This window comes from Syzygium oleosum, unplaced genomic scaffold, assembly GCF_021117445.2.
Source record: "Syzygium oleosum isolate NSW1041296 unplaced genomic scaffold, Sole_v2.1 Sole_v2.32, whole genome shotgun sequence".
Classification (NCBI taxonomy): Eukaryota; Viridiplantae; Streptophyta; class Magnoliopsida; order Myrtales; family Myrtaceae; genus Syzygium; species Syzygium oleosum.
The window spans coordinates 889,953-914,609 of NW_026607516.1; the positions used below are offsets into that span (position 1 = coordinate 889,953).

General features: G+C 40.1%; 1 protein-coding gene and 1 pseudogene across 1 annotated transcript; both read right to left on the reverse strand.

Moving 5' to 3' along the window:
- Nucleotides 1–1,181: 1,181 nt before the first annotated feature.
- Nucleotides 1,182–2,934, reverse strand: LOC130135408 (expansin-like B1). The gene is made up of 4 exons (XM_056304545.1): nt 2,739–2,934; nt 2,188–2,294; nt 1,792–2,106; nt 1,182–1,655 (listed from the first exon to the last, which is right to left on the reverse strand). Exons 1-4 carry the CDS (start codon nt 2,857–2,859, stop codon nt 1,458–1,460), a joined length of 741 nt encoding a protein of 246 aa, XP_056160520.1. The 5' UTR covers nt 2,860–2,934; the 3' UTR covers nt 1,182–1,457.
- Nucleotides 2,935–11,834: 8,900 nt separating this feature from the next.
- Nucleotides 11,835–21,786, reverse strand: LOC130135377 (expansin-like B1; annotated as a pseudogene).
- Nucleotides 21,787–24,657: the final 2,871 nt, after the last annotated feature.

Sequence of the window (24,657 nt, forward strand, 5' to 3'; positions counted from 1 at the left end):
GGCCCAGGTAAGATCAATTGATGTGCCTTCTATGTGATGATTTGGCGTGTGTGATTGTGTTTGGTGATTGTCTGGAGGTACGTGATAGCCTAGGTGGGGTTTAGGGGTGTACTTACTGAGATGTAGTCTAACGGTTGTTTCAACCAAACATTTCAGAACCCCGGCTTGAGCAATGAGCCTTCCGCCGCCGCCGCAGCGTTTTGCAGTACCGTTGCACACCGACGATAACGTGGTAGAGTACCCGACAGACGAGCAGAAGGATTCAGATTCAGAGGACGAAGAATTAGACTCGGAGTGAGTGCTAAGTAGAGGGCTTAGGGGTTAGTGTAGGGGTGGTGGAATAGGCTTTTGAAGGGTACTATGATTGGTGATAGGGTACCCAGGTCATCGGTCCTTTTTGATATCGGTAGTTGTAGTATGGTGTGCATATGTATATGGCGGATGTGAATTGTGAATAGTGTATAAGTTTGATGATGTGAAATGAATATATGTATATTCTCTCTGATTTTCCCCAGTTTTAAATTGTCTAGGTAATTTGTGGTTTCCGCTGTTGAATTAAACCTCTGATAATTATAATCGAGGTCGGCGATACCCTGGGATGTCGCATTAATCGACCAGTGGAGGGTGTCAAGTGCTCAATGGGATTCGGGGCGTGACATTTTGTAACCCTAAAAAGCTACGACCTAGTAACTAATCCCAAATTGTTGTAATTATTATCAACAATTGCAATGGTAATTTTCCCCGTAAGTTCTTGAAGATGACAATTCGTAACATGTCTTATGAGGCAAATGATTTTTCCAAAAGTAGTAATCCACCAAATTTGAAGTAATTTGCTTTGAAAGTAGCATGTTTTGCTTATTTGGTTGGTAAGTTTTTTTTTGTGGGCCGTAATTTTCTTGAAGGGAAAACGACATAAGTGATCTATGAACTTTTCAGATACCGTATTGAACAAATAAAAAGTTTATGGACCATATTTTATATTAGGTCAAAATTCATAAATTATTTGTGTCATTATCCCTTTAAATTTATTGTAATTTGACTGTACCTATAGTTGGTAATTAGGTAAGGACAAATTAAATTCGGGTGGGAATGCTGTCATTTAGTAGTGGAGTTCTTCTGAACAGCCTCAGTACTGGATGTACCTTTTAGTAGGCGAAGTGTACCTTTATCCTCCTAGCGGGACACCAATCTCATTTATTATATAGCTAATCATGCTAACAAAAAGAGAAGACAACAATCCCACAACCCCCTGATGAAATGGTACAGAGACCTCCTTTATTTAGTCAAGGCAGGCAGAAAGCCTTATCTAGCTTAGCTAAGCCTGTTTATTTCAGCAACAGTAATGCCACCAATAGCATTGGCCATATCTGAGCTATTCCTATCTAGCAATAGTGAAAAAGGCAAGCAGCACTTCCCAATCAACCAACAGAATAGAAAGGGACTGGTTTTAGCTTTTTCTAGTCTAGCTGGATTTGGGAGTCATAAGCAGCACCAGCTTTCCAGTCACCAGGGAGGGGATTCTTTGGTTGCGCCCAAGTCGCTCCGTGGCTCCCACTCACTTGGAACCGCAGGTTAACGCAACCACTCGGTGGAGTTTGCGTGTCGAACACTGCTCCGTACACTCTGCGCATCGGCTTCCACTCTTGACAGTCCTCCTGCATCGAAGTCTCGAGAAGCAAAGTCATTATCGACTCATGGTCTCTAGTTCGTGTTTATGTTGACTTCTGGCTCAATTCAATTCTACTTGAAACAAAATTGAAGCAACTCATGGGAATATGGACGGCTGAATACCTGCCAATACTCCATAGCTGTGATGTCATTTGTGCCGCCGACGTATAATATGATGATAGCTAAATAATATGGGTTTCTGCTGCGTTCATGGACCTTGAACATGAGGTTGTAGCCGGAGTATCGGCACGGAACCCTTCTGAATTCGACGTCAACCACTCCGTAGGCAAACAGCTGCTTGGTTTGGTAATCGTCCGGTTGAGCCATCTTTGTATAAGCTCTAGGGCTCAGGATGAAGTCCGTCCTGTCTCCTTCTCCATAGTCCGTCACCACCACGTTTGCTCCGTCGCCTGTGAACTGCGGTTTCGTGCACCTCACCTATACTTCAAAAAAATTGACTGAATAAAAAAGTCAAAAAGAGTCGTCATCTATTAATGTCTAGTCTATATGAAGTTCAACCTGATAGCAAGCACCACAGCCAGATCCATTTCTGTAAAGCCTCGAAGCTCCAGTCACATAGCCATCATTCACGGTCCTTCCATACTCGCCGAACCCACAAGCTCCAGCTGCCATAAACATTGCACTCATTAGATCTTCTCTAGCAAAACTTGTTCTGTTTCGAGTGTTTGGTTTGTGCATGATGAAATGGAGCGATTCAAAGAGTGCATGTGAACAACCAAGCCTTCAAGTACGGAGTGAGATATGCCACTACACACATCCTCTCGTGTCTTTTTGCGCTCTACTGAGTATCAAGGGAAAGAGCGCATACCCTCGAAAAGTTATTCATGATGTAACAGAGCATGCCACATGACCATAAACATAGTTTAAAAAGTTTCTTAGAAGAAAAGAAATGTTAATTTGTGTACTTATCATGACATGATACTATTATAGCTAGTAGTGCTCTAGTAGCTCCACACTAACGTGGGAACTTAATTTATGTGCGGCGCTCATGTGGTGTGCAGTGGCTGATGCATGCTTTGTTTCTAACACGAGACGGAGCGTGCACATACTTGAAGTCCCATAGCAGTCAGGACTGCCATAGAAAGTAGCTCTTGAGGGTGTAAATGAATCTTGACAGTTACAAAGTGCTGGCAAGAGCACCAGGACACAAAGAAGACAACTATAGTTCATTGCAGATACTAATACAAGACCAGTAAACTCAAACCTAGAGGACTAGACTAGATAGAGAGAGAAATGCACGAGAAGGTTTGGGATGAGCAACGTTCAAAGCCAAGATCCCATATTTATAGCTGAGATCTTGAGGGTCAAGTTCTTGAGGAACTACCCGCCATTTTTTCCATCCACTTGTGAGCAGAGTATAGAACCCAATGAAGACTTGACGTCGTAGAATTAGAATCCTATGGATGAGGACGTGTGGACCTTCCGTGGACCCTTTCACTAAGATATCTCATCATTACTTAACTATAATTGCAAGGCTTATTATATTAATAACTTTTTTGCTTCTCTTTTCGCATTTGACCGTCTCACTGCACCTGCAATTAGTTCTGGCGTGCTATGACTCACATGTCATTGCACTTTCACATTTGCAGAAAATTGAGCTTCTAGTTAAATGAAGAAATCCTGAACTTATGCGAAGTACAAGCATTTCGCTGTCTCTTCATATCAGGAAAGATTTTAATCTCTTTTCATTAGCTCGAAATACTTCTCTTCGTCATGCAATGATTTGCTTCCCGTGTGAGTATGAAGCTATTATCAGAACAGGGCATTCTTTCATAATTCTTTGATCTCATACGATTACATATTGAGTATTAAGTTCACAGTCGTCTTTGTGGTAACAATGTTTATCGGGGCGGAATTGCTATTGGAAGTATAAATTCAGCCGAGTAAATCACAAACAGTAACAATGCTGAGACTTGAGCACCGTGCGACTACAAAACTTTTTCCAGATATCTCAATTGAATCAAAACCCAATAGCTAGAAGCACTCACAACAGTAAAAACCCACTTGGTTAGCTTTATACCATTTACGAGTACCCTTCTGCTACTTAAACCTGAATTGATTTGCTGAAGTCAAAGCAAAGCTATGAACTATCAACAACTGGATATAGCCACCAAGTGACCGTTTGGTTGTAGCGCACTTAAAAAGTCTAGAAAACTAGGAAACTTCAGTCCTTTGCTCATGTCAAAATCAGAAAAAAACAAACAACAAATTAGGCTAAAAAGCACTCGAATGATTGTTACGACGGATCAATAGAACAAAATGGTTTTGAACACTTTAATGAGCTTTGCCTGTTTTGACATCATTTTACACGCTGTAGTGACGCAATAAGCACGAAAACGGTAGAAAATTTAGAGGAGCATGATGTGGAGACACGATTGAGGTATAGAGTGGGGTAGGTGACTCCGGATCTTTGCCGCCCATGTGGCAACCTCTTTGCCAGAAATGTTTTCGCGATGAAATATAATTCATTGAAAGTCGTTCTTCGATTTTTAATTAGACGAGACTGGTTCTGTGACTAATTCCGAACATGAGATATCCTGACGTGAATAAAAAGTTTGATTGTCTTGATCAATAACACAAGTTTCATACAGTAACGAAATTCGACTTCTATTTATAAACGATACAGACAAATCCATCCAATTGCTGACTGGCGACATCCGAATTTCATTGATGCAACATTACAAAGCTATTGGCTTAGAAAGTAAACAACTACATCTATTGAAACTAAAGGTGCGGTACTGGAAAACAAAGATAATTGAAAGACAATATTTTGATGTGTATTCACGAGAGGCTTTTTTCTAGCTGTCGGGTACTATTTATAATGTGAGCTTGATAACCGCATTCTGAGACCATGTCCAATAACCGCCGTTGATCTCATCTTCGCTGTTCACCTAATGACATCTATCCATCAATTGCTATCGATATTATCTTTTCGTTGTGACACCTGTCTTTTCCAAGGCAATAACCGTTATCGAGCTCTTTCCGTCTTGACACCTGTCCTTTTCGATACAATAATCATCGTCAAGCTCTTTCCGTCTTGACACCTGTCCATCCCGAGGAAATAACAGTGGTCGAGCTCTTTCCATCTTGACATCTATCCTTCCCGAGGTAATAACCGTCGTCGAGTTCTTTCCATCTTGACACCTGTCCTCCTTGAGGTAATAACCGTCATCAAGCTCTTTACATCTTGACACATGTCTTTTCCGAGGTAATAACCGTCACTGAGCTCTTAACATTTTGACACCTGTCTTCCCCGAGGTAATAACCGTTCTCGAGCTCTTTACATCTTGACACCTGTCCTTCTTGAGGCAATAATCGTCATCCAGCTCTTTACATCTTGACACATGTTCTTCCTCCTTTTCTCGTCGACAGCTTCGGTGACTTGTGTTCCATATGGTAATTTTTATTGACAACTTTTGGTATGGGATCTCAAGTGACGCTTGCTTCTTCTATGATTCCAGCTTTCCAATTTCAAATTCTTAAATTTCCCCTCGGGATATTCCAGTGCTTGCCAGCTGTTTGCTTACATGGGCAATCCTCTATGGACTACGTCATCCCTTGACGTCCTTTACAAGTTTATTTCCATTTATTTTTGTTGTCGATAACCTAATTAATTATAGGTGTTAACATATGCCCCCTTTATTTAATTCTTTTAAAGAAATATACCATGCTTAGGCATTCTTGATCTCGACACTTCGTAATTTACGTTCGCTTGATCTCTCTGCAATGTTTCACTTTACTCTGACACGTCATCCCGATCATTTATGGCTTGGCAAATCTTCATGATGGTAGATCATCTAAACCGTCGTATCTCAGCGATAAAAATCAAAACTTTAGTTCTTTATCTTTTTCTTTGATCATCCGAACCGTCGTATCTCGGCGATAAAAATCAAAACTTTAGCTCTTCACCTTCTCCTTCAATTCTAGGTTTTCTTTGTCTTCCCTCAAACTCTTTTTACTCGGTTCGTATTCATGGATACCCAATACTCTCCCGAATCATATATTGAAATGTTTGATGGCCTGCAAGAAGATGAAGATTCCCCAAACTATCATCTTTGCCCATTACATTTGGTCGACGAATCCTCGATCAACTTATTCTCTTGGTCCTTGTTTTCGCAGTCATTAGCGAATCCCGACTTCACTCCGCCCATGTTTTCCAAGGAGAGCAAGAGAACTACTTCCTATTTAGAAGTCCTCGGTCGCGAACATTTGGTTTTTAGAGACCCCGCAATTTCGAGGGTCTCCTTCCCCCGAGACGGGTATTCATCGCTGGTATGCGAGATTGAAGGATGATTTACCTACCCGTCTTGCTTGGATGAGAGCTAGCATTGACATGGCTTTGGAGGTCAGCATGTTGTTATATGACTTAAACTTAGAGCTTTTGGGTGCTGCTATCAGTTTTTGGTCCCCTTTGACCAAATGCTTCTTTTTTCCTTGGAGCCCAATGTCTGTTACTCTTTTAGACATATATGCCATGACTAACCTTCATCCAATTGGGACCCCTGTAGAAGATATGGCGTCACCATCACTACCTCTTATTCCTGAAGAAACCCTTGCTTACAACAGATTTATCGAAAAATATTTCCACAATACTGGTCCAATAATCCCCAATGAATGCACTCTCTTTCTCCTTTTCTAGTTGTCAAAATATGTCTTTTTTGCTCCTTCACTGAAAGTCTCCAAAGATTTCTTATTACTTGCAGCCAATCTCGCCGTGGGTAAGACACTTGCTTTGGGTCCACTGATTTTAGCGACTCTATATAGGGGAATAACTCAAACATTTCTGTCAATGATGTCTCGAGAAGAAGGGACCCTATTCGGACCATTTTGGATGCTTCAATGCTCGCTGGTTCATTACTTTCCATCCCTCTCCAGTCATACCTTTCGTACCTTCTTCATTTCTATCCAAGCTTTCAACCACCTGCACCCCTTCCTTTTGGGTGTCGTTTGCTGAGTTATTCTTCATTGAGTATCTCTGAGAATCTCTCTCTTTTTGCTTTTTATCTTCAGAAATTCTTGACAGTTTATTCAAATGAAATCGAATTTTTTGCTTATGACGCAAATGAATTCAATTATCTATTTGATTCAACAGCTCGCTTTGATTTCGCTAATTTATAGTTGTGTATTCTTACTCCTGTGGACCTTCTTCTAAGGCTATCTCAAAAGGGAAAGTTCTATCATGGCTTTGAAATTTATTCTCCTTAATACTGTGCTAGACAATTTGGTTTGGTTTAGGCTGTTCCTATGCCAATTCCATATTCTCTTGAATTTCCCGACATAACCAAATAGAGATATTTTTATAAACTCATGCCCCCTTTTACAAGCTGCTCCGAAATTACCAAACTTATGCATGCCAAATTTACCCTTAATGTTGATGTATTTGAGACCAAAACCGGATGCACACCCGAATGGACATCCTGGTGGCTTTCTTTTGCTTTTCAAAGTCCTTATGAGGATGCTACTCAAGCAATGTTGAACCGGATAAGGGGAGGCGCATTTAAGCCAAGTAACAGAAGCAAGAGGGGCAGGAAGGCTATTTCATTGGAATCAGTCAATCTAATAGGCATTCCATTGTAAAGGGTCATTGGCATCTGATAAATTAACAAGATCAAGTTCTGATTATTTGTTTGTTCTTTGTCGTATGGCAAGTCCTATGTTCAATTCCAAGTATACCTTTTGAAATATAATAAGAACGTGAAAACAAGGAGAAGATTCCCCTTAGCGACCCTATTATCTGCTAGTCCTGGCCTCCTGTATGGTAGCCCTGTCATGCTCCCTCACGCTGTCCGTGAAAAAGTTTAGTCAGTTTGATATTACACATTAGCAAGAAAACCTCCTCACCTGCAAAAGCCTTATAAATGCAGCTAAAAGTTGATCAATTCATAAATAGCATATCCAGAGGTACCATAAAATTTTGAGGCTTATTATGTCATAGCATAACAACCTGCTTCCTAAGAGCGAGGGACTACAGTATGCCTAGCAAGTTCCAAAGGAAAGTTCATATGGCAATGACATGAAGACGTTCAACAAAATATGATGACAAATTTAGTAGATCGCCTCCAAGTAAAAAAATTGAAGAGCTTTGAAGTAGTTATTGTTGCGGTGATGACAGTGACTTGAAAGAACTGCAATCAAAGCTCCATTAAGTCTATCCGCAGGAAAAGTAACCAGTCTAATATGTAATGATATTGATAGTTCGACCAAAAAAAAAATAATATGTAATGATAGTGTATGCACCAAACATAAAGTGAAAGAGGTGACAATGTGAATGTAAATGATATATAACACCTCTTTAATGTCCAGCCTTGTGTTTTTCATGTGCAATGGAACCAACAACACTCAATGGATATTTTAAGAGATATGCCTATTGAATGTCCAAGTTCGAAATAATAGACGCTTGGGAAGCTTATATATGATAAAAATTGCACGCTCACAACTTGGAAAAAGATACACGTCTCTCTTTAATGCCCAAGGTAGAGTCTAAAAGCCAAAGTAAAATTACCCAAAATCCTTCTGTCATTCGTGTCACTAACAACATTCCAAATGGGAGCAAATTCACACAAGTTAACTGCATTTTGTATCACGATAAAAATCACGATTTCAACATTAACTACTGAGCCAGGAGGAAGCTCTAACAAAGGACCGACACAAACTAGAGGTTTTTATGTCAAGCAGAACGAGAGGAACTTCTGGTAAAGCAGTTAAACCAAATCACAAGGTGGTTGTTGCAGGGAATGGAGTTTAAATTGAATCTAACGGCACATATCATGAACCAAAAAGTACAAGTTACATTCGCCTAAAAGCAAGCAAGACAAAGCCATGACTACCGTTAAGGACAAAGGTCCAGAAAGAATCAGGCGGACAATATCTGAAGGAATAGTAAACCATTGTCTTTTGGGAATGACTCTCTACGCTAGCCATACTTCACTTCACAGCAGCACCTCTCATACTCTTTAGGTATTAGGACTCAAGTCCCGTCTCGCAATAACCTTTAACTTTCAGATCAAGACGGTCTAGATGCTCTTCGCAGTAGATTTGGCTACACAGATTAATCACTGCATATGCATAAACCCCACTAAACCAAACTGGACTGGACAGGACAGCCATCCCACAAAAAAAAAAGAAGGAACACTTGGACGAATGCTTAGACAAAACACAAAGGAACTACCCCACCCACGACAACTTCCTCGCAAACATTAGGAAACTTCCATATCGCGTTTTGATCGCTTCGATTCGACACCACACCAGTCAGGGCAACGGAAGCAATCCATCCTCCCACGATTTAGGGAATAAGAAAAAGGGTAATGCTACGTACTCGAGCCCAAACAGCTGTGCCTTCGAGATGCTTCAAGCGATGAGCAGGCTGAGAGGAGACGAGGATCGCAATCCATGAGCTCTGCAAATCCGAGAGAGAGAGAGGATGAGAACAGGGGAGGAGAGATTCGAAAATTCTTCAGCATCGATCATCGAAGAACAAGAGCGAGGGAGATTACTCGATGGAGAGAGAGAGATGGAATGAAGCTGATCCGAGTAGATGCGTACGGGAAGATGCCGCAGTTGACTTCGCGAGAGGGGGCTAGGGTTCTCCTGCAATTGCGTCGACTCCATTGATGACTCTAGAGAAAAATACGAACAGAGAGAGAGAGAGAGAGTGCGAGCAAAGAGGATGAAGTACGCGGGAAAATCGTGCAAATTAGGGGGTTTGACCCAACCCGACCCGACCCGACCTAACAACTCGAGTATTTATTGTGACAAATTACATGATAAATTATTTGATCTTCCCATTAAATACAACCCACAAACATACATATATATATATATATATATATATATATGTATGCCACAACAGTATGTTGATTTTGTAAATCAATTTCAAGATATTTTGTATTGCTCAACTATTGAAAGTAATGCTTTTTTGCATTATCAAACTACTATTTACCTGAATACATTATAGTATCAGTTGCAATTACAACCAGCAATTTACTGTTATATGCAATAATTTATTTAAAGATTTTGTGATACGAGAATGACACTCGGTAATTAACTTCATATTGCCGGAACTATCCTCAAAGATGATAATTTTTCCGTAAGTTCTTCTAAACATCACTAGTGATCAGGGTCATGGCGGAATTAATTTTTCTCAAAGTAGTAATTTACCTCTTATGAAATAATTTTCCTGTAAAGTAGTACGTTTTGTTTCATGGGGTAATTAATTTACCTTGATGGGTCAAAATCTACCCGGATACCTATTTTTTAACAAACAATTATTTGGCCAAAGATTTTGTAACCCTAAAAAGCTACGACCTAGTAACTAATCCCAAATTGTCGTATTTATTATCAACAATTGCAATGGTAATTTTCCCCATAAGTTCTTGAAGATGACAATTGGTAACATGTCTTCTGAGGCAAATGATTTTTCCAAAAGTAGTAATCCACCAAATTTGAAGTAATTTGTTTTGAAAGTAGCATGTTTTGCTTATTTGGTTGGTAAGTTTTTTTTGTGGGCCGTAATTTCCTTGAAGGGAAAACGACATAAGTGATCCATGAACTTTTCATATACCATATTGAACAAATTAAAAGTTTATGGACCATATTTTATATTGGACCAAAATTCATCAATTATTTGTGTCATATCCCTTTGAATTTATTGTAATTTGACTGTACTTATAGTTGGTAATTAGGTATGGACAAATTATATTCGGGTGGGAATGCTGTCATTTAGTAGTGGAGTTCTTCTGAACAGCCTCAGTACTGGATGTACTTTTTAGTAGGCGAAGTGTACCTTTATCCTCCCAGTGGGACGCCAATCTCATTTATTATAGGGTTAATACCACGAAAAACCCTAAACTGGTACACTTATGACAGATTTACCCCAAACTATTTTTTTGACCATAAAAAACCCAAAACTGGTACATCTGTGACAATTTTACCCCGAACTATTTTTTTGACCATCAAAAACCCCAAACTGGTACACCTGTGACAATTTTACTTCGAACTATTTTTTTGACCACCAAAAATCCCAAACTGGTACACCTGTGACAATTTTACCCCGAACTAATTTTTTAATATTATTTTTTTTATTTTTCGAATTTTTTTAGTTTTTCTTTTCTTTTCTTTTTCCTTTCCTTTTCTTTTTTTTTTTCCTTCATCTTCATTGGACCAACAATGGATTGTTATATTGTAATTGATACCACAATAACGTGACACGTAACATAAATGCTACATTTTGACCCAAAAAAAAAACATAAACGCTAAATGAAAGACTTTCTTTTATATGCATGAATTTTCATGACAACCACTTTTTTCTACATTTAAATGTCTCACGTTTTATTTATTATATATTTCAAGTGATCATATTGATTTATGAATCGTCATGCACATATAATATCTCTCATCTTATATATAAAATATACTAATTTTGTAAATTAATCTGTTAAATTAAATTGGCAAGCAAGACGTATATAAATTGTTGATTAGCTGTACTCCAAGCTTAGGTAACAAGCCTACGTTGGACCCCATCAGTTTGCCTATCCACTTGCACCCAAAAATAAGAAAGACACGACAACAATATAATGCCTTTTTCGCGAGACATTTAAATGTAGAAAAAAGTGGTTGGCATGAAAATTCATGCATATAAAAGAAAGTCTTTCATTTAGCGTTTATGTTTTTTTTTTTTGGGTCAAAATGTAGCATTTATGTTACGTGTCACGTTATTGTGGTATCAATTACAGTATAACAATCCATTGTTGGTCCAATGAAGATGAAGGAAAGAAAAAAAGAAAAGGAAAGGAAAAAGAAAAGAAAAGAATAACTAAAAAAATTCGAAAAATAAAAAAAATTATATTAAAAAATTAGTTCGGGGTAAAATTGTCACAGGTGTACCAGTTTGGGGTTTTTGGTGGTCAAAAAAATAGTTCGGGGTAAAATTGTCACAGGTGTACCAGTTTGGGGTTTTTGGTGGTCAAAAAAATAGTTCGGGGTAAAATTGTCACAGGTGTACCAGTTTGGGGTTTTTAGTGGTCAAAAAAATAGTTTGGGGTAAATCTGTCACAAGTGTATCAGTTTGGGGTTTTTCGTGGTATTAACCCTTTATTATATAGCTAATCATGCTAACAAAAACAGAAGACAACAATCCCACAACCCCCTGATGAAATGGTACAGAGACCTCCTTTATTTAGTCAAGGCAGGCAGAAAGCTTTATCTAGCTTAGCTAAGCCTGTTTATTTCAGCAACAGTAATGCCACCAATAGCATTGGCCATATCTGAGCTATTCCTATCTAGCAATAGTGAAAAAGGCAAGCAGCACTTCCCAATCAACCAACAGAATAGAAAGGGACTGGTTTTAGCTTTTTCTAGTCTAGCTGGATTTGGGAGTCATAAGCAGCACCAGCTTTCCAGTCACCAGGGAGGGGATTCTTTGGCTGCGCCCAAGTCGCTCTGTGGCTCCCGCTCACTTGGAACCGCAGGTTAACGCAACCACTCGGTGGAGTTTGCGTGTCGAACACTGCTCCGTACACTCTGCGCATCGGCTTCCACTCTTGACAGTCCTCCTGCATCGAAGTCTCGAGAAGCAAAGTCATTATCGACTCATGGTCTCTAGTTCGTGTTTATGTTGACTTCTGGATCGATTCGATTCTACTTGAAACAAAATTGAAGCAACTCATGGGAATATGGATGGCTGAATACCTGCCAATACTCCATAGCTGTGATGTCATTTGTGCCGCTGACGTATAAAATGATGATAGCTAAATAATATGGGTTTCTGCTGCGTTCATGGACCTTGAACATGAGGTTGTAGCCAGAGTATCGGCATGGAACCCTTCTGAATTCGACGTCAACCACTCCGTAGGCAAACAGCTGCTTGGTTTGGTAATCGTCCGGTTGAGCCATCTTCGCATAAGCTCTAGGGCTCAGGATGAAGTCCGTCCTGTCTCCTTCTCCATAGTCCATCACCACCACGTTTGCTCCGTCGCCTGTGCACTGCGGTTTCGTGCACCTCACCTCTACTTCAAAAAAATTGACTGAATAAAAAATTCAAAAAGAGTCGTCATATATTAATGTCTAGTCTATATGAAGTTCAACCTGATGGCAAGCACCACAGCCAGATCCATTGCTGTAAAGCCTCGAAGCTCCAGTCACATAGCCATCATTCACGGTCCTTCCATACTCGCCGAACCACAAGCTCCAGCTGCCATAAACATTGCACTCATTAGATCTTCTCTAGCAAAAATTGTTCTGTTTCGAGTGTTTGGTTTGTGCATGATGAAATGGAGCGATTCAAAGAGTGCATGTGAACAACCAAGCCTTCAAGTACGGAGTAAGATATGCCACTACACAAATCTTCTCATGTCATTTTGCGCTCTACTGAGTATCAAGGGAAAGAGCGCATACCCACAAAAAGTTATTCATGATGTAACAGATGTAACAGCCTGAATTTCGATGTAATTCTGGAATCAATAAAGTTGATGCTATTTCGCATTTCATTTTAGTAAGTCTCGCCCAGAGCTGATCACTCTAGGGATACTAACCAATGGGGTATGGCTAACTAGGAAAATGGTACGTGGACCAAGGGCCCGATCACGAACCGAGTACCGATCTTGAGAAACGATGAGGGAATATTTTGGGCCAACGTGGGCCGATCTTAGGAAAAGTGACGGGTTTGGTCTGGCCAAGGCCAACGATGTACAAACGGATCGCGGGTGAGTCCGCAAGTCCGAGAGTGCACGTGGCCAACCGGGCCCGAGCTTGAACCGAACGATCGTGATCTCTGGAACTAATGATAATTCCTCTCATTCTCTGAGTGATCGGGACCGTCATGACTCGGATAACTCTAGGTCGATACGCGTAAACCCTAAACAGCCGCCCGTTAGTGAGAGACCCTGAAATTGAAAGTTTAGCGAGTTTTGTTCACGGAATTGGGCTCGGATTTCGAGGTCGATTTTCGAAGGCTTTAGAGACTATTTTTGGGAATCTAACGTCATATCACGCTGGCCACACACATTTGGAGTTAGTACGAATGAAAATTGGAATTTCGGTCCGGGGGTGAAAAATTACGATTTTGCCCCTCGGGACGCCAGCGTCGCTTTTCGAGGCCAAATGAGGTTATTTTTCGAGACCGACACCATTTTTTGGTGGCCACGCTTACCAGGAGTCGTTTTGGCCAAAAATTGGAATTTCGACAAAAATTGGAAAAATAATATTATTTTATTCCCGAAACTTTGACGTAGATTTTTGAGGGCTTGCGCGATGAATTTCGCGATTCCGACGCCATATTATGTTGGCCACGCACATATGGAACACGTATGTGTGAAAATTGGAATTTCGGTTCGGGATCGGAAAATTACGAAAATGCCCCTAGGCCATTTTTCACTAATTCCGAAATTTAGTTAATTTTTGGGGGTTAACCAAGATTAGTTAGGCTTAACTCAGGTCTGGTCAACCATGTTTAAGGACAAATGACCATTTCACCCTTGTATTAATGGATTAGATCAAATCTTAGCCCTTGGATCAAGGGCAAAATTGTCCATTGGCCAAGATTTTGACACTTGGATTCCATTAAGTTATATTTGACTCATTTGACCAGAATTTCCTCTCTCTCATTCGTGTGTTCCTGATCTGCCGAGACCAATTCCCCTCTTCCTCTTCTTCTTCAGCGTTTTTTTTCTCTACCGTGGGCAAGTTTCTGCATTTTCTGGTACTGTTCACGCCGGAACAGTACCAGCCGGAGCTGCTGGCCGCCCACCAGCCGTCGCCACAGCACCCTTGGACCTCCCTCTCACCTGTTCAGCCACCACAGCCCCGGTTATAGTCCAGAAACAGCCCTCTTTCTCTCCTTTTTCCCTCTTTTCTCATTTTTCTGTTTTACAAACAGTACCGTCGGAGCTTCGCCGGAGCTCCGATCGCCGTTCCGTCGACGCCCGGCCATCCAGCACGTCCATACGTCGCCGCCCAGCACCGTCCGCACAGTGTCCTTACGGGTACTATTCACGGCCCCCGTGCGGATCACTGTTCACGCCCGGACCGTACGGACGCGCGAGCATCCACCGGCACCTCGCCAGGCCACCGTCCCCGACCCGTCCGTACGGTGTCCGTCCGTACCGGGGGGGGGGGGGGTACTGTTCACCGCCTGTACACCCCCGTGCCGCTGTCCGTCGGGAATTCCGCCGCCGGTTTCACTATTCACCAGTGATCGGCCGCCGTTCCCCGACGTCGTGACTTTGGATTAGGTGAGTAAAATTCCTAAACCCGGATTAGGACTGATAGTGCATTTTTTCTGGACTGGTTTAGGTATTATCGGTGCATTTTGGACTGGCTTAGATAATAGCAGTGTGTATTTGAGACTGGGTTGAGGACCGATTAGTAGAATTTATTATCGGGAAAATTTAGTGGATTAATGAGAACTATTGGGGAGGATAATGGGGTTTAATGACCAATTTAGGAGCTCGTTGGCGAAATTGCCGGGTATGCCCGGGTTGACTGATTGTACGTCAATTGTGCTTAATTGTGGTTGATTTCGTACTGCTATGTCATATGTTGTGTGGCTGATTTTGTGGAGTGCGATTGGCCATTGTTTGGTTTACAATGAATTGCTGATTTGTGAATCGCACGTTAGGCCACACGGTATTAATTGGGCCAATTAAGCACGTGTTGTGACATTGGGTGTCTGAATTATGTTGGTGCTCGTGGTGCATTGCATTGCATAACATGGACACGCATTGCGTATGCCAAGAGTGAGGCATGTGATGAAATTGTGCGAGAATGCGTGTCTGTCACGAGCATGTGATCACCTAAAATACTCTGAAGCGTTATACGCTGGGTTCAGATAATAATGAGTTGTGTGATCACCTACGGACCTTCGGGTCGATACCGTCCTCATGCACTTTGAAGCAGGACGATGCCCGGTACGTCCGGAAGGCGACCATCCTCATGCACTTTGAAGCAGGCTCTGGTTCGCAAGGAGATCAGTGTTGCGCCTCATGCACTTTGAAGCAGGCTAGAGGCACTGGGCCAGATCGGTTGCTGCGCCTCATGCACTTTGAAGCAGGCTAGACGCATCGGGCCGTGAAAAATTGATGACTCGAGTCGTAATAATAATTAATTGGGCAAGTGTGCCAGTGTGGGCTAGTGGGCCAAAGAAATGTGCATGACATGTCGATGACATTTGCATGCATAAACATGCATTGATTAGCATGCGAGTGTGTGAGACTCGGTGTATGAGCATGTGATTGGCGTACGTGTGATAATGTGTGCCACGTATGTCCCGTGATTATTACATATTGAACTGTCTAACTCGGGTCGAGAATTGTATGATTATGGTTGTGTTATGATTTTAAATGTTTGTTTCCGGTCAGGAGATTGCATGCTAGCCTAGCCTAGGTTTAGGGGTTGAACTCACTGAGATTCGTCTCACGGTTGTGTAAACCGAAACATTTTCAGACCCCCAGCAGTAGGATGCCGAGGTCACCACCTCTTTTTGGAATACCGCATTTTATCTAGCAGTCGTCGAGCATGCACCCCGATGGGGACGGAGCAGAACGGAGAAGTGGCTGTTTGGGTTATTCCCAGCTGTTGGTGTTTCCTTTTTGGTTGTCGTGAACACTGTAAAAAGAGTTTTAAAATAGTAATATAAGTATGTATATATTTTCTGCGTTGATCGTTGTTTATTGGATGGCTATCCTTGGCTCATTGTAATTGTCTGGGTTTGTTTAATTTATACTTCCACTTGTGCTTGATCTCTGTATGGGCGTGGGTCGGCGACGCTTCCTGGGACGTCGCAATTTATCGACCGAAGGTGGGATGCTCACGCTTCGTGGGGTACGGGGCGTGACAACAGAGCATGCCACATGACCATAAACATTGTTTAAAAAGTTACTTAGAAGAAAAGAAATGTCAATTTGTGTACTTTTCATGACATGATACTATTATTGCTAATAGTGCTCTAGTAGCTCCACACTAACGTGTGAACATAATTTACGTGCGGCGCTCATGTGGTGTGCAGTGGCTGACGCAAGCTTTGTTTCTAACACGAGACGGAGCGTGCACATACTTGAAGTCCCATAGCAGTCAGGACTGCCATAGAAAGTAGCTCTTGAGAGTGTAAATGAATCTTGACAGTGACAAAGTGCTGGCAAGAGCACCAGGACACAAAGAAGACAACGATAGTTCTTTGCAGATGCTAATACAAGTGAACTGATAACTCTATAAAAATAGAGTTATTTTATCTACTCTAGGCAATAAATAATGCAATATTTGTTAGAATATATTTGGATTTCCTTTTATTTTCTTAATTTTTCCTTGTTTATGCAGAATATTGAGATATGGAGAAAATAAGGAAAATATGGCAAAAAGAAGGAAAGGAATATGCGACCCAGAGAAGAGTTAGAATGTGGATATCACATTGGGAATTCTGCGATTTATTCCCTAATTTTATGCGAAAAAGAAGTAATTGCCTTGTGAGAGGAGTCTTGGATGTTATCATATAAATAGGATAACTTGGAGGAACATGGAGTTTTTCTTTTAGATCGTTTTCGTTTTCAGTGTTCCGAGAGTTTTTCAAGTATTTTGAAGAGAAGACAAAAGTAGTGACAGAATTCTTGTTCTTTGATTCAAGATGTTTGGTTTAATTTCTATTTTCGTTTCTTCTTCTATTGTGTTCTAATTTTCTTTGTTAGAGCTACGATGTAGTCTAACCATGATGATATGAATTTCATGCTTTTTATGCTTTGCAAGTAATTTCATTCATGTGAGTTATATATTATTGTGCTTAATGCGTTTAGGTGACTGGCCACCACTTGAATGATCTGATGTGCATGTTTGAGACTGAGAAGTGATAATATGCAATTGCTCCTTATAATATATAACCATGAATTAAATGTGGATAGAAATATACCATGTTATTTGTGTAGCTTTCGGTGATAAGGTGGTCCAAAAGATTCATTGTAAATCGGGAATATTCACAGATTTTAATGCGCCTATGTTTATTTAAATTCATATAGAAATATAGTGAATTGATAAACTGAGTAGGTTTGCTATACCTAGAGATAGGATAGTAAATAGACTAGGAAATTCCGCTATCACATGTTTGATATTGTTCTGGTATGCATAATGATCCGAAATTCATATCTAGTGGTTATGGTGAAATCGGATACTCTAACATATTTTACCTGATTGATTATCTGCCTTTAGTTCATAAAATTTCGTTTTTAAGAATTGTCAATTTTTATTTGTTCTCAATTATATTTTGATCTGTTAGATAAATTTTAGAATTAGTCTATTTTTAATATTTAATTGGTTTATTATCATCAATCTCTGTGGGACGATACTCTTCTCGTCATTGTATTACTTGTTCAACACGTTCGTTGACACGTGCAGAATTTTACGAACATAAACTCAAACCTAGAGGACTAGACTAGACAAAGAGAGAAATGCACAAGAAGGTTTTGGGATGAGCAACGTTCAAAGCCAAGATCCCATATTTATAGCTGAGATCTTGAGGGTCAAGTTCTTGAGGAACTACCCACTATTTTTCCCTCCACTTGTGAGCAGAGTATAGAACCCAATGAAGACTTGAGGTCGTAGAATTAGAATACTTTGGATGAGGACGTGTGGACCTTCCGTGGACCCTTTCACTAAGATATCTCATCATTACTTTACAATAATTGCAAGGCTTATTATATTAATAACTTTTTTGCTTCTCTTTTCGCATTTGATCGTCTCACTGCACCTGCAATCAGTTCTGGCGTGCTAGGACTCACATGCCATTGCACATTCACATTTGCAGAAAATTGAGCTTCTAGTTAAATGAAGAAATCCTGAACTTATGCGAAGTACAAGCATTTCGCTGTCTCTTCATCTCAGGAAAGATTTTAATCTCTTTTCATTAGCTCGAAATACTTCTCTTCGTCATGCAATGATTTGCTTCCCGTGTGAGTATGAAGCTATTATCAGAACAGGGCATTCTTTCATAATTCTTTGATCTCATACGATTACATATTGAGCAGTAAGTCCACAGTCGTCTTTGTGGTAACAATGTTTATCGGGGCGGAATTGCTATTGGAAGTATCCAATAAATTCAGCCGAGTAAATCACAAACAGTAACAATGCTGAGGCTTGAGCACCGTGCAACTACAAAACTTTTTCGAGATATCTCAATTGAATCAAAACCCAATAGCTAGAAGCACTCACAACAGTAAAAACCCACTTGGTTAGCTTTATACCATTTACGAGTACCCTTCTGCTACTTAAACCTGAATTGATTTGCTGAAGTCAAAGCAAAGCTATGAACTATCAACAACTGGATATAGCCACCAAGTGACCGTTTGGTTGTAGCGCACTTAAAAAGTCTAGAAAACTAGGAAACTTCGGTCCTTTGCTCATGTCAAAATCGGAAAAAAAAAACAAACAAATTAGGCTAAAAAGCACTCGATTGATTGTTACTACGGATCAATAAAACAAAATGGTTTTGAACACTTTAATGAGCTTTGCCTGTTTTGAGTAGCATTTCAAACGCTGTAGTGACGCAATAAGCACGAAAAAGGTAGAAAATTTAGAGGAGCATGATGTGGAGACACGATTGAGGTATAGAATGGGGTAGGTGACTCCGGATCTTTGCCACCCATGTGGCAACCTCTTTGCCAGAAATGTTCTCGCGATGAAATATATTCATTGAAAGTCGTTCTTCGATTTTTAATTAGAGAAGACTAGTTCTGTGACTAATTCCAGCCAGGAGATATCCATACGTGAACAAAAAGTTGGATTGTCTTGATCGATAACACAAGTTTCGTACAGTAACGAAATTCGACTTATATTTATAAACGATTCAGACAAATCCGTCCAGTTGCAGACTGGCGGCATCCGAATTTCATCGATGCAACATTACAAAGCTATTGGCTTAGAAAGTAAACAACTACAACTATTGAATCTACAGGTGCGGTACCGGAAAATAAAGATAATTGAAAGACAATATTTTTATCTGTATTCACGAGAGGCTTTTTTCTGTCTAGCGGGTACTATTTATAATGTGAGCCTGATAACCGCATTCTGAGATCATGTCCAATAACCGCCGTTGATCTCATCTTCGCCGTTCATCTAATGACATCTATCCATCAACTGCCACCGATATTATCTTTTCATTGTGACACCTGTCTTTCCCGAGGCAATAACTGTTATCGAGCTCTTTCCATCTTGACACCTGTCCTTTCCGAAACAATAACCATCGTCAAGCTCTTTCCGTCTTGACACCTGTCCTTCCCGAGGAAATAACCATGGTCGAGCTCTTTCCGTCTTAACATCTGTCCTTCCCGAGGTAATAACCGTCGTCGAGTTCTTTCCATCTTGACAACTGTCCTCGTCGAGGTAATAACCGTCATTGACCTCTTTACATCTTGACACATGACTTTTCCGTGGTAATAACTGTCATCGAGCTCTTTACATCTTGACACTTGTCTTCCCCGAGGTAATAACCGTTCTCGAGCTCTTTACATCTTGACACCTATCCTTCTCGAGGCAATAACCGTCGTCCAGCTCTTTACATCTTGACACCTGTTCTTCCTCCTTTTCTCGTCGACAGCTTCGGTGACTTGTGTTCCATATGGTAATTTTTATCGATAACTTTTGGTATGGGATCTCAAGTGACGCTTGCTTCCTCTACGATTCCAGCTTTCCAATTTCAAATTCTTAAATTTCCCCTCGGGATATTCCAGTGTTTGCCAGCTGTTTGCTTACATGGGCACTCCTCTATGGACTACGTCATCCCTCGACGTCCTTTACAAGTCTATTTCCATTTATTTTTGTTGTTGATAACCTAATTAATTATAGGTGTTAACATATGCCCCATTATTTAATTCTTTTAAAGAAATATACCATGCTTCGTAATTTACGTACGCTTGGTCTCTCTGCAATGTTTCACTTTACTCTGACACGTCATCCCGATCATTTATGGCTTGGCAAATCTTCATGATGGTAGATCATCTAAACCGTCGTATCTCGGCGACAAAAATCAAAACTTTAGTTCTTTATCTTTTCCTTCGATCATTAGAACCGTCGTATCTCGGCGATAAAAATCAAAACTTTAGCTCTTCACCTTCTCCTTCGATTCTAGGTTTTCTTTGTCTTCCCTCAAACTCTTTTTACTCAGTTCGTATTCATGGATACCCGATACTCTCCCGAATCGTATATTGAAATGTTTGATCGCATGCAAGAAGATGAAGATTCCCCAAACTACCATCTTTGCCCATTACACTTGGTCGACGAATTCTGGATCAACTTATTCTTGATCCTTGTTTTCGCAGACATTAGCGAATCTCGGCTTCACTCCGCCCATGTTTTCCAAGGACATTTGGTTTTTAGAGACCCTGCAATTTCGAGGGTTTCCTTCCCCCGAGACGGGTATTCATCGCTGGTATGCGCGATTGAAGGATGATTTACCTACCTATCTTGCTTGGATGAGAGCTGGCATTGACATGGCTTTGGAGGTCAGCATATTGTCATATGACTTAAACTTAGAACTTTTGGGTGCTGCTATTAGTTTTTGGTCCCCTTTGACCAAATGCTTCTTTTTTTCCTTGGGGCCCAATGTCTGTTACTCTTTTAGATATATATTCCATGACTAACCTTCACCCAATTGAGACCCCTGTAGAAGATATGGCCTCACCATCAGTACCTCTTATTCCTGAAGAAACCCTTGCTTACAGCAGATTTCTCGAAACATATTTCCACAATACTGGTCCAGTAATCCCTGATGAATGCACTCTCTTTCTCCTTTTCTAGTTGTCAGAATATGTCTTTTTTGCTCATTCACTGAAAATCTCCAAAGATTTCTTATTACTTGCAGCCAATCTCGCCGTGGCAAGACACTCGCTTTGGGTCCACTGATTTTAGCGGCTCTATATAGGGGAATAACTCATGCATCTCTGTCAATGATGTCTCGGGAAGAAGGCACCCTATTCGGACCATTTTGGATGCTTCAATGCTGGCTGGTTCATTACTTTCCATCCCTCTCCAGTCATAACTTTCGTACCTTCCGTCATCATTTCTATCCAAGCTTTCGACCACCTGCACCCCTTCCTTTTGGGTGTTGTTTGCTGAGTTATTCTTCATTGAGTATCTCTGAGAATCTCTCTCCTTTTGCTTTTTATCTTCATAAATTCCTGACGGTTTATTCAAATGAAATCGAATTTTTTGCTTATGACGCAAATGAAATCAATTACCTGTTTGATTCAACAGCTCGCTCTGATTTCGCTAATTTCTAGTTGTGCATTCTTACTCCTGTGGACCTTCTTCTAAGGCTATCTCAAAAGGGAAAGTTCTATCATGGCTTTGAAATTTATTCTCCCTAATACTGTGCTAGACAATTTGGTTTGGTTTAGGCTGTTCCTATGCCAATTCCACATTCTCTTGAATTTCCCGATATAACCAAACAGAGATATTTTTATAAACTCATGCCCCCTTTTACAAGCTGCTCCAAAATTACCAAACTTATGCATGCCAAATTTACCCCTAATGTTGATGAATTTGAGACCAAACCCGGATGCACACTCGAATGGACATCCTGGTGGCTTTCTTTTGCCTTTGAAAGTCCTTATGAGAATGCTACTCAAGCCATGTTGAACCGGATAAGGGGAGGCACATTTAAGCCAAGTAACAGAAGCAAGAGGGGCACGAAGGCTATTTCAATGGAATCAATCAATCTAATGGGCATTCCATTGTAAAGGGTCATTGGCATCTGATAAATTAGCAAGATCAAGTTCTGATTATTTGTTTGTTCTTTGTCGTATGGCTAGTCCTATCACTACAAAAAAACTGCCGTTTTGCGATGAATTTTCCAACGAAAAATTTTGCAAAATTCGTTGGAAAACGAATTTCCAACGAATTTTGCGACAAACAAAAATTCGTTGGTAATTCGTCATCGCAAATTTTTGCGACGAAAAATTTAAATTTTCGTTGGTAATCATCGTAAAGTTTGTTGGAAAGTTCGTTGGAAAATTCGTCGCTAATTATTCGTTGCAAAAATCGTGGCAAAATTCGTCGGTAATTTTTCGTGGTAAAATTCGTGGCAAACGAATTTTCGACGAAAAAAAATTCGTCGCTAATTCTGCGTCGGAAATTTTTTGTTGGTAATTTCCAATGAAAAAAGGGTCGTTGGAAAATTCGTGGGAAATTTCCCACGAATTTTCCAACGAAATTCAAATTTTCGGATATTTTCCAACGAATATTAAAAAAGCCGAAAATTTGAATTTCGTTGGAAAATTTGTGGGAAATTTCCCACGAATTTTCCAACGAATTTGAAAAACCTGGTATTTTTTCGCAAAATTTTGCGACGAAAATTTGAATTTTCGTTGGTAATTTGCGACGAAAATTAATTCGTTGCTAATTATTCGTTGCAAAATTCGTGACTAAATTACTTGCAAAATTCGTTGGAAATTTGGCGCAAAATATTCATTGCAAATATCGTGGAAAATCACGAATTTTGCCGCAAAAAAATTTCAATTTTCGTTGGTAAATTGCGACGAAAACAAATTTGTGGGAAATTTCGTTGCAAAATTTGTCGCTAATTATTCGTTACAAAAATCGTGGAAAATCGCTAATTTTTCCGACCAAAAATTTCAATTGCGACAAAATCTATTCGTGGGGTCGCTAAATTACGACAAAATCTATATGTGACAAAATTCGTCGCTAAGTTTGCAACGAATTTTGTTTAAGGACAATTTCGATTTTAAATCTAATTAGCAACAATATTAATTTCTACAATGTATAAGTTGCAAAATCTCACATGATGGTATTCGATATTCAATCTCATAGTACATATAGGTAGCTAAGCACTAATGAACATCATGTAATACATGCAAAACATTGAAAGGACGCGAGACAATCATAAAACGTTGGCAGCTTTGGTACTTGGCAGGACATGAGGAACAGTCACCTTTATCGACATTTGATGAAATATGGATACATAAATAAAGATATCGAATTTGTCCATAATATAAAAAAAAGCATTTATGCATGGACGTGGAACTACCTATAAAAAAATAAGTAGGAGGATTTTTAAAAAAACGTTCAAGGACCAATGTTCTTACATTTGAATATAAGTCAACTTTCACATCCATTAGAAAACATATGAAACCAGCAGCAACGTAACAATTCTAACTCCTAAAGCTAAGAGACGAGGACGTCACCTGAAGCTTGTCCTTGAACTGACTGGTCGGCCCCGAAGAGAATGAACTAGGAAGGATTGACAATAAAATCATCAGTATCATCATCATCATCACCACCAATCGCCGCATCATTGTGTGGCTCATCATTATGCCCACCACCTATTACATTAATAGGAGGTACAGGAGGAACCTCATTGCGATCGATGTCGAGGTGTCGCATGATAAGTTGCATTTGTTGTTGCATCACTCTCATTTCTTTGTCCTTCTGTCCAAGTAAATGCTTCATTTCTTCGTCCTTCTGTACAAGCAACTGTTTCAGTTGGTTCAATTCTTGGGTCATTTCTTCCTCATGTCGTGTCCTCCTTGAAACAGCCGCATTGGAGGATGAAGACGCAGCAGCCTTCGTTTTGTACATCCTTGACAAGGATCCCATCCCAAATATTTTTCCTCTTTTCATCCCACCCGCTGCCTCTAACCATAATGCCATACTGTCAACCGATGGCTCAAACACAGCAACACCATCACCACCACCACCACCATCACCACCACCATCACCACTAGCAGTGCTCATTAAAAGTTCATCATATTTTTTCTATATTAACAATATATATGGAAATAATATAAATTCATATATATTACCATAAATTTTAAAAACATTCATGATTTTCATTCTATTTTCCATAAAGTACAAACTATAACCTTGCATACCTTAATAGATTTTGCTCGATCGCCAGTCCATGTCTTATCCTTTTTCTGAAATGTGCGTTCAAATGTAGCTGTAAATGTGGGTTCCGTCCCCAATTCATCTGCCTACAAA